Source organism: Bos mutus, chromosome X, assembly GCF_027580195.1.
Source record: "Bos mutus isolate GX-2022 chromosome X, NWIPB_WYAK_1.1, whole genome shotgun sequence".
Classification (NCBI taxonomy): domain Eukaryota; kingdom Metazoa; phylum Chordata; class Mammalia; order Artiodactyla; family Bovidae; genus Bos; species Bos mutus.
This window is the reverse complement of record NC_091646.1, coordinates 51,243,564-51,260,495: the sequence shown is the minus strand read 5'-3', so window position 1 is coordinate 51,260,495 and position 16,932 is coordinate 51,243,564. Positions and strand designations below refer to the sequence as shown.

At 36.8% G+C, this 16,932-nt stretch overlaps 1 protein-coding gene across 5 annotated transcripts in view; it reads right to left on the bottom strand.

Annotated features, from left to right (window-relative positions):
• LOC102276206 (ALG13 UDP-N-acetylglucosaminyltransferase subunit) overlaps positions 1–16,932 on the bottom strand; it is a 72,324-nt gene that overhangs the window by 1,735 nt on the left and 53,657 nt on the right. For all 5 annotated transcript variants that reach the window (XM_070366450.1, XM_014480780.2, XM_070366447.1 and 2 more), the window contains 3 exons: positions 8,557–8,745; positions 4,918–4,958; positions 3,055–3,235 (listed from right to left, as the gene is read on the bottom strand). In XM_070366450.1, the coding sequence (XP_070222551.1) occupies positions 3,055–3,235; positions 4,918–4,958; positions 8,557–8,745 (411 nt within the window). The remainder of the gene's footprint in view (positions 1–3,054; positions 3,236–4,917; positions 4,959–8,556; positions 8,746–16,932) is intronic.

The following is a 16,932-nucleotide window of genomic DNA, read 5'->3' as shown; positions in this document are numbered from 1 at the left end:
TCCGCATTAACATGATAGCATCATTTTAATTTTATAGCACTTCCACTGCATCAGTTTTAGTGGAAATAAACAGATGCTGTTCTGCCATTATAGTGACTATATAAATGTTTTTTTTTAATGGATTCCTTTATTACTTGGGATAACTTAACTTTGTTTTGTGAAATTAAGACAGGCACTGTCTCATGTTTACTACAATAAAAATAGCTCTATAAAAGGTAAGTGGAACAAAAAGGCAATAAAAATTGATATTTTAATTTGTATTAGCATGGAGCACATCATACCACTACATGAGGGATGAGATTTTATAGTCCTAATATTCTAAACTATAATATGCCTTCAGAAAAGGGAGGAGAGAAAGAAAATTCACATTCCTCACACACAACAGGATCAGTATACTTATACATATAAGGTCTCATTTAGTTCTTATAACAAGTCTGGAAAGTCATAAAATATATTATTTCCCATTTTATATAAAATCAGACTTAGGGAGGTTAGGTAACTTAGCAGAAATCACATCCATCAAGTAGCAGTTGCTGGAATGGAAAGCAGATTTGGTTCGGTTAGTATACATTGTTCTACCTCCTGCTGATTCTAAGATGGGCAGTCCAAAGATCCTAGTCTAAACCCTTCAAAATGCCTCCTGATCCATATTATACTATAAACTGACAAAAAAAGCAGCATCCTTATGGTCTGGCACAGAGGTCTCAAACTCTTTGGTCTCAGGATCCCCTTACATTCTTAAAAATTGAGGATCTCAAATAGCTTTTGCTTATGTGGGTTATATTTATCAATATTTATCCCATTAGGAATTAAACTAAGTTAAATATGTTATTTCACATAAAAATAAACCCACTATGTTAAACTCATTTTTCATAAAAATCTGTATTATTCGCCCCCCCTCCAAAAAAAAATTGTGAAACCAGTGGCAGTGTTTTACACTTGTGCAATCTCTAATGTATGGCTTAATAGAAGACAGATGGATTCTCATATCTGCTTCTGTATTTTATCTATTATGATATATCCACTTCAGTATTCTTGCCTGGAGAATCCCATGGACAGAGGAGCCTGGTGGGCTATAGTCCATAGGGCCGCAAAAAGCTGGACATGACTGAAGCGACTTAACACACATACACATTATGATATATTTAGTTGAAATACATGAAGAAAATCTGGCCTCATACAGATATGTAGCTGGAAAAGAGAGAAGTCTTAATTAGCCTTTTCAGATAACTGTAGATATTCTTTGATGCTACACCAAGACTAGGTAAGTGGTGATTTCTGAGACGTCAATCGCAATGTGGACTTTTCATACTTTGTTAACATTAAAATCCATCATTTTTTCTTGCAGACATCTTTTACAAAATCATGCACAGGTAAGATTATACATGGTAATTGTGAAAATACTATTTCACTAAGTTATACAGATCTCCCACATGTTCATACATTTCATTATACAATGTAAAAAACTATCATAAATAGTCCATCACCTATTTTATTAAAAGAAATAATTATGTACTAGAAGCTGTCAAGCTCATGGTTATTAGATAAAAATTAGAATTCTGGATAACTTATATTTGAAAGTTGGAATTTCTATCTTTGACAAAAAAACATACTATCCATTTCCCTTATTGAAGTGACAGGCTTAGCTGTTCATTTGAGAAAATTTCTGCCAGATCCCCAGTCTGAACAACCACAGTTTGTCTATCTTTCTGTCAAGTAAAAATAGCGTTCCATGAAAGTCAGCTAGTTTAGCTCGAAACTCAAGCTCACAAATCCTTTTCTTTTAAAGTCAATTATCATACTTAGATATGCAGAGAGCTTTCTGAATACTTCCTATTTTGTCATATACAATATTAAATACAATTTTTCAAAGATTAAAAATTTATTAAAATAAGAACATCTTTGATCAAACACAAAATAAATAAAGCTGGTATTTTTATATCAAGCATGTGTGAAGATGCTGATTACTAGCACAGTTTGGTGCCCCTGCTTTGATTTGTGCTTAGGTGCCAGCTATTCTACCCACACTGATTTTTGCACTCTTAATACAAACCTAACACAGCAAAAGAGACAAAATCCATGTATTACAATGAATACTTTTAGCCTCATGGATCCCTTGAAAGAGCCCCAAGGGACCCCAAGAGGTTCATGTACCATGCTTTAAAAAATGCTGGTGTAGGATGAATGGATAACAAAGTCGTGGTACATATTACTCAGCCTTAAAAAGGAATAAATTTGAGTCAGTTGTGAGGTGGATGAACCTAGAGCCTCTTATGCACAGTGAAGAAAGTCAGAAAGAGAAAAACAAATATAGTATATTAACGCATATATACGGAGTCTAAAAAATAGTACTGATGAACCTCTTCACACAGAAGAAATGCAGATGTAGACGTAGAGAACAGACAGGTGGACACAGTGGGAGGAAGGAGAGGGTAGGACAAATTGAGAAAGTAGCATTGACATATACACACTATCATGTGTAAAATAGCTAGCTAGTGGGAAGTTGCTGTATAACAGAGGGAGCTCAGCCTGGTGTTCGGTTGATGACCCAGAGGGGTGAAATGGAGTGGGGAAGGCTCAAGAGGGAGAAGACATGTACATAAAATTATGACTGATCCACAGTGATGTATGGCAGAGACCACCACAACACTGTAAAGCAATTATCCTCCAATTAAAAATATATGAGGGTGGTTTAGTCACTAAGTCGTGTCCGACTCTTGCAACCCCATGGACTATAGCCCACCAGGCTCCTCTGTCCATGGGCTTCTCCAGGCAAGACTATTGGAGTGGGTTGCCATTTACTTCAAAAAAAAAAAAAAAATATATATATATGCAAAATTTAAAAAATAAAGCTACTGATTAAATGAACCGAATTTAGGAAAAGGTTTAAACTGATCTTCCTATTTCTACACTTCTATTGCAATACACAGTTACATAGTTACGTAAAATAAATTAAAGAAATGTTGGTCTAGTATAACATCTGAAGGCTGTTATTGTTATAAACAATAAAATTCAATTGTCTTTCTTGTAGAAAATTTCTCACTACATGCTTACCATTTGCTGATACTTCTGCCTGTGTGCCATCTTGTCTCTCCACCTCACTGTATAACTGAGGAATGGTTTGATCTACTAGAGGTGGTGGCTCAGTATAGACTGGATAATTCTCTGCATGAAGCTGCTGCTGTTGCATCTGTGGCACATAGACCATGGAGTGCCAGAAGCTGTGGTGGTAGCACTTGGGCAAGAAAGTAAAAAAAAAAAAAAAAAAAACAACTTTACTATTTCTTTTCTTAAAGTAGCACCATTGTTCACTGAGAAAAAAAAAAAAAAGCTAGGCCATGATTTTCAGGTGAGATAACAATGACTTTTGAAATAAATGACATGATATTTAGAAAATCTATTCTCCATAGCAACTTTAACATCTTTCGCAGCCTCTGTATTTCATATTTGGACCAGGAATTCTTTAAGGAAAGCACTCTAAGGAAATTAGAGATATACACAATGGTTTGTATACAAAGATATTTGTTATAGCATTATTTTTAAAGGCAAAAAAGTTAGCAGCCTAAATATTAAACAATAAGAAACTAGAGGGCATTATGATACAGCCATGATGTAATACAATACAGGCAATAAAACAATCATGGCATCAAATAAAAAAAAAAGTGTTCATATTGTTTAACTTAAAAAGTTTACAAAATACATAGCCTAGTCCATATTTTATGAAATAAGCCATAAGGAAATATATCAAAGTGTACATTGATTACACAAGTGATTTGTTTTCTTTACACATTAGTATTTTCCATATGCTCCATAATGAATGCTATTACTTTTAATATGAGAAAATATTAAAATATCTATTCTACATAAGAATCTGCTTGCCATGCAGGAGATGTGGGTTCAATCTCTGTGTCAGGAAGATCCCCTGGAGAAGGAAATGGCACCCCACTCCAGAATTCTTGCCTGGGAAATCCCATGGGCAGAGGAGCCTGGCAGGCTACAGTCCATGGGGTCCCAAAAGAATAGGACATGGCTTAGTGACTAAAGAACAACAACAAAATGTAGGAGACTATACTGTACAACACAGGGAACTGCATTTAGGAAATACAGTTTCAAGGACAAAAATCCACTCCATTACCCTTAAATTATAAATGTGTGCCAATCGGGGAAGATAGTTCCCTGGAAATGATATGTTCAAGGTTTTAGGAAAATCAATGTCTTAGAAAATACAAACTAATCTGAGTATTATCCAGGAGAGTATCTAATTTAGTATATCATCAGCCAAATTTTAAGATGCATCATTCTTTTTCAGAAAATATGCCATTTTATCTTATCAGAAATGTATTTCAAGGGGAAATGATCCCTGAAAGAATAAAGTAAAAGAGCTCTTACCTGATATCAGAAATACCTTTCAGTGATATTAAGATATTTGTCAATATTCCCTTTCTACAACTCAGGGAAGTGGTAAAAATCAGTGGCAAGTATCTATGAACATGAGTGCTTTAAAAATAATACAGCTCTTTAAATGTCTTTGACTTAGTCTAATTACTTTTCACATAAAATACAGAAATAGCCACAAAAATGTTTTAAGTAAATAGGATAATCCATTTGAGACAGAAAAACATAGTGAACCATTAGCATATGATGTTAAACATGGAAGCCAATATATGCTAAAGTTGTATTGCATAGAGACCCCATTCACAACAATTTAACAACTATTTTATAAGAGAAGCTGAGGCACTAGGAGGTTAAAGTACAAAATTGGCCTGGGTCACCTTCAGAGATATAAAGACAGAAATAAACCTTTTAGGTCACTCAAAGTATTCTCGGGTTTTAAGGTTCAAGAGTCTGCTTAGCAAAACAGCTTACATTTTTAAGATAGCTTTTTTTAAATCAAAGCAATTTTAATAGGACTCTTACCTGTAATCCCAGATTGAAATAGTACTGCAAAACTTTTGTATCTAAAATTAAATATTTAAATTTTAGTGACTAGATGACATAAAAAATTAAAACTTACCACTTAAAGAGCTCTTCTCTTCGACTATTTAATGTATATACAACAAATGTAGTCTTCCCACATCAACACTACCCTCAATCCTACCTTATAGTAAATGACCATTTACCTACCACTAAGATCATGTTCTAACTGAAAGTTTAATCAAGAAATACATATTTTAATTCTACTCTTAATATTAGGCAGATGTTACAGGAATACTACTATGCAAACACTTAGAAAGAATGTAATAAAGGCATTTTCTCGCTTGTCTCAAGACTAGAATTTTATTTTAATACAAATCTACTACAAAAGCAATCATACTCGTCTTTGGAGCTAAGACACAGTACAAATTAATGATCTATGAATGCCAGGATCAGTAATGTCCACTAAGATAACCAGCACTGTTTAAAACAATCTACCTTGTTTTTATTTAACATGAAAAATATACCACCACTAGAACTCCAAAAAGAGGAGGCAATGAGCAGGGTAACTCAAATTATACCCTAAGGTGATAAAATTTCTCCAGACATAGAACTGTATACCTGTGATGGATTCATTTTGATATTTGGCAAAACTAATACAATTATGTAAAGTTTAAAAATAAAATAAATTTTAAAAAAATTAAAAAAAACTAGATGTATGAGAGAAGAGGGAATAGCCTTAGCATTTCAATTATAGCTCTAAATGCATTTTTACTGATTGACCTGGAATTCACATATATTCTTATCAATATAACAAGTTTTACTAACAAACTCTCAGAAAGCCCCTCCTTCTTAAGTTGGAGACTCCCAATACATACAAATGTATTTACTGCCTCTTTAAAAGAATGAGCTTTTATTCTGACTATTATGTGGGAGTACAGTATAAAAGCCTAATGCTCAAGCTGAAGAATATGAAAAGATAATAGCAGGAAGTAAACCCACAAATGTCATGGGATTCCACCTCTTGGTATTCACATATATTCACACAAAATCTGCATGCAAAATACACACCAGTATTATTCACAATAGCAAAAATGTAGTAACAACCCAAATGTCCATCAACTAATAGATAATAAAGTGTATCTATATATAATGGACTGTTACTCAGCTGAAAAAAGAAAGAAATAATGATATATGTTACAACATGGATGAACCTTGAAAACACTATGCCAAGTGAAAGAAGTCAGCCTACAAAAGACCACATATTATATGACTCCAGAATAGGCAGAACTGTATGTCTAGAATAGGCAAATCTAGAGATGGAAAGCAGAACAGTAGTTGCCAGGACCAGAGAGAATGAAGACTAACTGCTAATTGGTATAGGGTTTCTTTTGGGGTTATGAAAATGTTCTGGAATTAGACAGTGGTGATGGCTGAACAAATCTGTGAATATACTAATCATTGGAAAAGACTCTGATGCTGGGAGGGATTGGGGGCAAGAGGAGAAGGGGATGACAGAGGATGAGATGGCTGGATGGCATCACTGACTCGATGGATGTGAGTCTCAGTGAACTCCGGGAGTTGGTGATGGACAGGGAGGCCTGGCGTGCTGCAATTCATGGGGTTGCAAAGAGACGGACACGACTGAGCGACTGATCTGATCTGATCTGATATATACTTTACATGGATGACTCGTATGGTGTATGAATTATATCTCAAGCTGTCAAAAAATGGCAGGCAAGGGCTATAAGAACTGAAAAACATCACTTTGAAATGTAATTGGGGTGGGATCATGAAAATGATAGGATTTAAATAGGAAGTTAGATGGAAGAGTGGGGGTCGGGAGAACATTCCTAGGTACCTGCCCAAGGGAAATGAAAACACATGTTCACAAAGACTTTTACAAGCATATTCATAGCAGCTTTATCCATAACAGACCCAAATTAGAAATAGTCCAGGTGTCCCTCAACAGGAGAATGGACAAACTATGGAATACCTATACAATGAAATACTTACTCAGCAATACAAACAGACTACTGATATATGAAGCAACATGGAACAATCTCAAAAACACTGCATTGAGTTTAAGAAGCCATTCATAAAGAGTACATATTGTATGATTATATTCATCTGAAATTTTAAAACAGGTAAAATTACGGAAGAAAAATATCAGAATAGTGATTATCTCTAAGGGGAAGTAGAAAGAGGGGTGGGGAACGACTGGGAAGGGGAATGAGTGAACTTTGTGGGATAATGATGTTCTATACCTTGATAGGTATTTGGGTTATACAAGTGCACATACTCATTTGTCAAAACTCAGCAAGTGTACACATAAGTTTTGCTCATTTCATTATAAGTAGACATCACACCAAAAGAAAAATAGATCCAAACTCTAGTAAATGATACGTATGCTGAAGTTTTTATGGGGAAGAATGATGTCTACAACTTACTTTGAAATCCATCTTTGAAAAGATGGATTAATTGATGGACAGAGAGATGGATGGAGGAAAAAACAGAAACACATAGTAATGCAAGTATAGTTAAATGTTTACAAAGGAATATAGGTGGTAGATATATGAATATTTATTTTAAAATTCAAATTTATGTTTAAACATTTTCATAATAAAATGTTGGAAAATGCAATAATCAGCATTATGTACTGAGAAGATCTTGGGCAAGGGTAGGTAGGTGAAAGGAGAGGAGTAAAGGGATCAGAGTTTAGATCCTGGGTGAATTAGGTGGAAATGATACATTACTAACAAAATAGAAAACCAAGGAGAAGAGTCAATGTTTTACACACATAAAGAGAAGAAAGAAGGGAGATAAAGATGAATTTTATTACAGACAGACTGAATCTGAAATAAAGAAAGCCAAATGAAACTGTCTAGCAAGTAAGTAGAGGCCAAGGCCAGACAGATTTAGAAATCATCTACACAAAGTTGATATCAACTTTTAAGGAAGAGAAAAAGAACAGAATGAAGTTGAAGATCTTGAAGACTACCTTAGGGGCTGAAAAAACAAAATAAAACAGAGAAGCAGTTAAAAGAATCAATGGAAAGTTACAACAAAAAAGAAAAGAAAGTATAAATAAGCTACAAACAACTTTCAATTACAATTCTCTTTTGAGATACACTGAGGGGTAACAACAAACTTCCATTGGAAAGCTATCCTTAGTTTAATTAAGGAAATTCAAGGCAGACCAGACCTCCCCAGCAACTCGTCTCCCAAAAACCTTTTCCAATTCCTCAAAATTCAGTTGGAATCCTAAATATCAATAATGCAACAATTTCATGTACTTGTGGTGGGCATTAAATAAATGGAGAAAATTTTGTTATCAACTCCTACTTTTCAAGAAAAATAGTTGAGAACAGATACCCAGCTGCAAATCTTCTTTAGGGCAGACATGTAGCTACCTTAGAAAAGCAGCATGAGTCAGCTCAATCATCCTCTTCTTGATGATGCAAAAGATATTCTCAGCTTTCAGTTGCTCCTTTCCTTAGTCATTTCCCCAGCATTGCTCTCAGTTTCCTTTTGGTCCCCTCACCCTACCCTCATTGGTCAACCAAAGAGAGATATGCTCTAAAATTAAAAAGAGAAAAACAGACCTAAATAACCCCCACCTAAGTGTCAAAACCTACTTACCTTGAGGCAGATCACTGCCACTTGGATCACAGGAATAAGGTGGAGGTGGCAGTGCTAAGTTTGAAGCCTCTCCTACCTCAAGAGGAGAAGGAGGAGTTGGTGGTGGTAACGGAGGAGGTGGAGGTGGTAGAGGACCAGCAGCAGCAGGAATAGGAGCAGAGAGGTATGGATACGATGGTGAAGCAATCACTACAAAAGAAACAAACGAAGTAGTGATACCACAACTGTAATACCTTATAAGCAGTAGCTCATCTATTTCTTTTGTGTTCTCAATTCCAACAAGCAACTCTCTTAAGTCTTATAGTTTGACTTAAAAACAAAAACTCAGAAGGTAAACTGTCCATATTCTTTTAGACATGCCAACTGAAAATGAGTTCAACATAAGTTATTTTGAGTTAAGGAAATTACTTGACATTAAAAGGAAAAATGAAAACTGGAAGCTACAAGGTTTGACTACTAGGATTTTGAACAAGTACATAAATATTATTAAGGCAAAAATTTCACTTAGCTTAATACAAAGTTAAGGATGTTCTCAGCCATCTGCAAAATCACAAGATGTAGACACTAATAGGCAAGACTAAATTGCACAGATTACAAATTTAAGCAATCCTTGAAGATTTCTACTTGGTAGTATTAGAGGAATATAGAGAACTCTAAATCATAACAGTTCCATTTGTGATGACCTACAGAATATAAAACAGGCTATATGAAACCACCTTATTTTCTTTAATTTTCTGTAACTGTTACTATAGTTTAAAAACAAGATTCATTTAGGAGTTTCACAGTTTTTGACATAAGACATTTAAATACAATTTTGTTTAAATATCAATACATTCCCCTATGATAAAGGAAACAATGAAGCTCCAACTAGTAAAAATAAATATCTCCATATATACATACTGTGTTAGATAAATCTGTGAAATTTATTGAAAGATTATTGATACAACCTTTCAAGTTTAATTGAACATCTTAGCTGACTTAGAAATTCAAGTACTAAATTTTATCACTGTGTTGCTGCCACTGCTAAGTCACTTCAGTTATGTCTGACTCTGTGCGACCCCAAAGATGGCAGCCCACCAGGCTCCGCCGTCCCTGGGATTCTCCAGGCAAGAACACTGGAGTGGGTTGCCATTTCCTTCTCCAATGCATGAAAGTGAAGTTGCTCAGTCGTGTCCAGCTCTTCGCGACCCCGTGGACTGCAGCCTACCAGGCTCCTCCGTCCATGGGATATTCCAGGCAAGAGTACTGGAGTGGGGTGCCATTGCCTTCTCCGTAACACTATGTTACCTGTATTATAATTTTAACCCTCCGAACTATAGAAAGTTTAGGCTCAGTAGTCAATAAAGGTTTAAATTCAGAGTTTTAGAACACTTAATTTAGTATAAGTGTTGTCCACATAAGCTGAAATTGTTACTCTGGTAATTTAGCAGAAGGAATTTAAGGCCAAGTATCAGAAGTAATCCCTGTAGGACCTTCTAGAACTAACACCAAAAACAGATGTCCTTTTCATCACAGGAGATTGCAATACAAAAGTAGGAAGTCAAGAGATACCTGCTGTTAACAGGCAAGTTTGGCCTTGGAGTACAAAATGAAGCAGGGCAAAGGCTAACACAGTTTTGTCAAGAGAACACACTGGTCATAGGAAACAACCTTTTCTAACAACACAAGAGATGACTCTACACATGGACATCACCAAATGGTCAATACCAAAATCAGACTGATTATATTCTTTGCAGTTGAAAATGGAGAAGCTCTACATAGTCAGCAAAAATAAGACTTGGAACTGACTGTGGCTCAGATCATGAACTGCTTGTTGAAAAATTCAGGATTAAACTGAAGAAAGGAAAACCACTAGGCCATTCAAATAAGACCTAAATCAAGTCCCTTATATGATTATACAGTGGAGGTGATGAATAGATTCAAGGGATTAGATCTGGTAGACAAGAGTGCCCAAAGAATTATGAATGGAGGCTACATTGCACAGGAGGCAGTGACAAAAACCATCCCAAAGAAAAAAGAAATGGAAGAAAGGAAAATGGCTGTCTGAGGAGGCTTTACAAATAGCTGAGGAAAGAAGAGAAGCAAAAAGCAAGGGAGAAAGGGAAAGATATATCCAACTGAATGCAGAGTTCCATAGTATAGCAAGAAGAGATAAGAAGGCCTTCTTAAATGAACAATGCAAAATAGTAGATGAAAACAACAAAATAGGAAAGACTGAGATCTCTTCAAGAAAACTGGAGATATCATAGGAATATTTCATGCAAGGATGGGCACGATAAAAGACATAAACAGCTTCCTGACAGAAACAGGACCTAACAGAAGCATAAGAGATTAAGAAGAGGTGGCAAGAATACACAGAAGAGCTATACAAAAAAAGGTCTTAAGGATTTGGATGACCACGATGGTGTAATCACTCACCTAGAGCCAGATATCCTGCAGTGTGAAGTCAAGTGGGCCTTAGGAAGCATTACTACAAACAAAGTTAGTGGAGGTGATGGAATTCCACCTGAGCTATTTCAAATCCTAAAAGATGATGCTGTGAAAGTGCTACACTCAATATGCCAGCAAATTTGAAAAACTCAGCAGTGGCCATAGGACTGGAAAAGGTCAGTTTTCATTCCAATCCCAAAGAAAGGCAATGCCAAAGAATGTTCAAACCATAGAACAACTGTGTTCATTTCACATGCTAGCAAGGTTATGCTCAAAATCCTTCAAGTTAGGCTTCAGCAGTATGTGAAGCGAGATGTGTAAATTGGGTTTCAGAGAGGCAGGAGAACCAGAGATCAAATTGCCAACATTCACTGGATAATGGAGAAAGTAACAGAATTCCAGAAAAACATCTACTTCTGCTTCACTGACTACACTAAATCCTTGAAGGTGTGAATCACAACTGTGGAAAATACTTAGAGATGGGAATACCAGACCACCTTATCTGTCTCCTGAGAAACCTGTATGTGGGTCAAGAAGCAATAGTCAGAACCTTCCATGAACAGTGGACTGGTTCAAACTTGGGAAAGGAGAAAGACAAGGCTGTATACTGTCACCTTGTTTATATAACTTATATGTGGAGTACACCAAGTGCAACGCCGGCTTGGATGAATTACAATCAGGGATCAAGATTACTGGGAGAAATATCAAGAACCTCAGATATGCAGATGAGTCAGTGAGTGAAGTCAGTCAGTCATGTCTGACTCTGCGACCGCATGGACTGTAGCCCACCAGGCTCCTCCATCCATGGGATTTTCCAGGCAAGAGTAGTGGAGTGGGTTGCCATTTCCTTCTCCAGGGGATCTTCCCAACCCAGGAATCGAACCAGGTCTCCCACATTACAGGCAGACACTTTACCGTCTGAGCCACCGGGGAAGCTTAAAGGGCCTCTAGGGAAGGGTTAAAGAGGAGAGTGAAAAAGCTGGCTTAAAACTCAACGTTCAAAACACTAAGACCAAGGCATTCATTCCCATCATTTCATGGCAAATAGATGGGGAAACAATGGAAACGGTGAGAGATCTTTCTTTGACTCCAAAATCACCATGAACAGTGAGTACAGCCATGAAATTAAAAGACGCTTGTTCTTTGGGAGAAAAGCTATTAACAAATATAGACAGCATATTAAAAAAGCAGAGACGTCACTTTGCCAACAAAGGTTCATTTGGTCAAACCTGTGGTTTTTCCAGTACTCATGTACAGACATTAACAGTTGAACGATAAAGAAGGCTGAGCACCAAAGAATTGATGCTTTTGAATTGTGGTGTTGGAGAAGACTCCCAGAGTCCCTTGGACAGCAAGGAGATCAAACCAGTCAATCCTAAAGGAAATCAACCCTGAATATTCATTGGAAGGACTGAGGCTGAAGCTGAAGCTCCAGTTCTTTTACCACCTGATGCGAAGAGCCAACTCACTGGAAAAGTCCCTGATGCAGGGAAAGACAGAAGGCAAAAGGAAAGGAGGGTGGCAGAGGATAAGATGGTTAGATAGCATCACTGACTCAATGGACATGAATTAGAGCTAACTCTGGGAGATAGTGAAGGACAGGGAAGCCTGGTGTGCTGCAGTCCATAGGGTCACAAAGATTTTGACAGGACCTAGCGACTTAACAACAACAATATAATCTTTATATAGCTACAGGCCAACAGTAAAAGGAAATGTAAGTCTTAGGGTGATTAAAACTTGATAACTAACTCTTCTGAGGGCAATGAAACTGTTCTCTCTTGGTTTTGGTGGTGGTTGTACAATGTATTGTTAAAACTCATAGAACAGGGCACCAAAAATGAATTTTACTGTATCTAAATTAAACAGTACATTAAAAAAATTTGTTCAAATAACTTTTGATTTTGGAGTTTTGTCATGCATGTAGAAATCTCCACTTTTACAGTTTTAGAAGAGGAATTTAATTCTTAGAACATCTCCAAATGCTCCAAGGATTTTATGGATTTGTTTTCTATAAAATAATGGCTTCAACAAAGCCTCACTCATTTCTTCTAGATTAGCACTCAAATAACACCGTATTTTTTTTTCAAGAAAAGCAACTGAAATGAGTTCAATTAGCTAAAAAAAGTAGAAGTGATTATGATTACAAGGTAAAAACCAACTACTAGACATAAAAAGTAGCTAAATAAGTTATCATGGGCCTGAGAGAATCAAGGACAGAAGAAATTCGGTGGTTACTTTGTCTGAACTCACCTTTATTCTAAAATGCATATTATAATATACTCCATAAGAAAGAACTTTTAAAACTTTCAGTTGCTCTAGAGATGCATGAGCATCTCATCCACAGATTTAATGGGGCTCCAAAGAGGCTTAACAGGTATAGTTCAAAGAAGGGACCCAGAAAAATGGAAGCAAACTTCTCTAAAATGTGAATGAAAACCAATGAAATGCATTCAGAAAGTTTATTTACTTGTCCATGCAGATGCAGGCTGCTTCAGGACATTTCAGAAGAGAACATGAAGATTTGGATTCTCTAGAGATCAATGAATGGGCAGGGCCAGGACCAAAGTGCAGTGAGGTGTAAAATTTAAAGGGCCACCAAATTAAAATAAAAAAAAAATCCATGATGAATAAAATATCAAAATTCTAAAAGACAGGATCCAAGCTTGCACTTGCATGACCCCAAGAGTGACTGCCTCACTCACCTCATCCTAAGTCTGGCCGAGAGTTCTTGTCTTTTAAAAAATTTTTGATACTTTGTGTATCATGGATTCTTTTTTTACGCTAATCTTTTTTCATATAGTGCATTCAAGTGTTATTTATCTTGATCCCTATGTGTTTTTTTTTTAATACTCCCTTAAATTTTGCACCCAAAGCAAGTGAGTCACTAGTTCTGGCCCTGGCAAAAGACTTGGAAACAGTTACCAAAAAAATCAGTTAACAGGATTTAATGCCTATGAAGACACTCATAATAAAAGCAATCATAGCATCTAGTTACCTGGCAGGTAAGAAGTGACTTAAAGGAACATGGGATGGGGCTGCCAGACAGACACATGTGAAGAACAAGGGAAACATGAATTTTATCTGGAGGACTGACAGGAATGATAAAGAACAACTAAAAAGCACTCATTACCTATTAGAGTTATAGCTGAGGTTCACAAGAGACACAACAAAAAGTAAAACGAAGGCAGCATACATTTTTAGAAATGTAAAGTGAAGAGGAACTAAAAAGCCTCTTGATGAAAGTGAAAGAGAAGAGTGAAAAAGTTGGCTTAAAGCTCAACATTCAGAAAACGAAGATCATGGCATCTGGGCCCATCACTATAGGAAATAGATGGGGAAACAGTGGAAAACAGTGTCAGACTTTATTTTTTTGGGCTCCAAAATCACTGCAGATGGGGATTGCAGCCATGAAATTAAAAGACGCTTACTCCTTGGAAGGAAAGTTATGACCTAGATAGCATATTGAAAAGTGGAGACATTACTTTGCCAACAAAGGTCCGTCTAGTCAAGGCTATGGTTTTTCCTGTGGTCATGTATGGATGTGAGAGTTGGACTGTGAAGAAAGCTGAGCGTCCAAGAATTGATGCTTTTGAACTGTGGTGTTGGAAAAGACTCTTGAGAGTCCCTTGGACTGCAAGGAGATCCAACCAGTCCATTCTAAAAGAGATCAGTCCTGGGTGTTCTTTGGAATGAATGATGCTAAAGCTGAAACTCCAGTACTTTGGCTACCTCATACGAAGAGTTGACTCATTGGAAAAGACTGATGCTGGGAGGGATTGGGGGCAAGAGGAGAAGGGGACGACAGAGGATGAGATGGCTGGATGGCATAACTGACTCGATGGACATGAGTTTGAGTGAACTCCCTGAGTTGGTGATGGACAGGGAGGCCTTGTGTGCTGTGATTCATGGGGTTGCAAAGAGTCGGACATGACTGAGCAACTGAACTGACTGACTGACAGACAAAAAACACAAATCTGGAATTTACAGAATAGTTTTCAATCATTCTACACAAATGGGGTATTACAATGTTTGATTCACATATTGCTTGTTTTTTAAGCTCAGACATCTACTAGAAGCAGATAGCCAACACTTTCCCTTACTATTATTAGCATGCATGCCTGCTAAGTTGCTTCATTTGTGTTTGACTCTGTGTGATGCCACGGACTGTAGCTTGCCAGGCTCCTCCGTCTATGGGATTCTCCAAGCAAGAACACTGGAGTGGGTTGCCATGCCCTTCTCCAGGGGATCTTCCTGACCCAGGGATCGAACCTGCAAGCTCTTAAGCCTCTTGCATTGGCAGGCAGGTTCTTTACCACTAGAGCCACCTGAGAAGCCCAACAATTATTAGCACAAAGTAATAAAGCCACTGTCTACATTAACACTTCCAATGGAAAATTTCTGAGATCATTAATGAACATATATACACACACACACACACACACATATATATAGAATGTTTTGTTCCAGGCACTGGCTAAGCACACAATTTTTGCATTATAAATAAAACAGATACAGAAAACAAATCCAACAAATTCGTTCCAAGCGGACACTATCCAGATTAAGAAAGAAAAGTTTGCCAGCCATTTCAGAAACATTCCATACACTCCATCACAATCACCAGTCTTGAGTGCTGTATGCTAAGTTGCTTCAGTCATGTCCAATCCTTTGCAACCCTATGGACTGTAGCCTGCCAGGCTCCTCTGACCATGGGATTCTCCAGGCAGGAATACTGGAGGGGGTTGCCATGTTCTCCTTCAGGTTATCTTCCCCACCCAGGGATCAAACTCTTGTTTCTGCCATCTCCTGCATTGGCAGGCAGGTTCTTTACCACTAGCGCCAGCTGGGAAGCCACTACCACTCTCCTACCCAACTATAATCAATCATTATCCTGGCTTTCATAGTAATCACTTTGTATTTTTAAGCATTTTGTCACCCAAATATGCATCCCTAAGGAAGTTTTTAAAAATTGAGATCCTGAATATCTTTCAATCTTTTGGTCCTTTTTCCATCCCTGTCATTTCAACTTTTCTTTCAAGGAACCCTTGACTTGTTGAGTTTCCCAGTCTAGATTGTGCTGATTACATACTCACTGTGCATTTCAACATGTTCTTGTCTTTCCCGTAAATAGGCAACTAGATCCAGAAGACTAGATCAGACTCAAGATTGATTCCTTTAATAGTCTATAGGTAACATCTCACTATCTTTGCAGTCTTAACAAAAATTGCTGTTTAATGTGCATCCATTCAGTCAGTAAGGACTGCAAGATGAGCATATTCTGCCACTTCTTTTTTTTTTTTTTACTGATCAGAATACTAATATATAGAAATACTTCCCCTCATCTACTACTTGGTAATCCCAGTAGGAAAGTTCATATAAGAAAGGTAGGATAAATACTTGATTCTTTCACTATACTGTCCAGTTTTCAGGAAAGCAAAATTATTTCATATCTTCTTGAGAACCAATTTTTTCAGTTATATATACATATTTCAGATTATTTTCTATTATATGTTATTACAAGATATTGAATAGAGTTCCCTGTGCTATACAGTAAATCCTTGGTTTTTTTCATCTATTTTATGTATAGTTATTTGTATCTGTTAATCACAAGGGAATCAATTTCTAAAATATCATCAGGAACTTTTAAATATATTTGATATGTCCCAACCTATTACAATGATCATTATTCAAGCTCAAACTGTTGCATCTCTGGCCAGTGAGAACCTCTCTAAGATGGCTCGAGTTCTTTTGACATGATCCCAGTACTCTTTGGTAGCCTCCTTGCCATCTAGCATGACAAGATGATCCAGGCTCATCTTGAACATTTCCTGCCCAAACCTGGAACCAGAAATTTCTCCACATAGCTATTTGCTTTGAAGTGAGAAATGGTATTTCAGTGTCACAAACTGAATGCTAAAGATACTCGTGGTTTCTAGGCCTTTTCAGTAG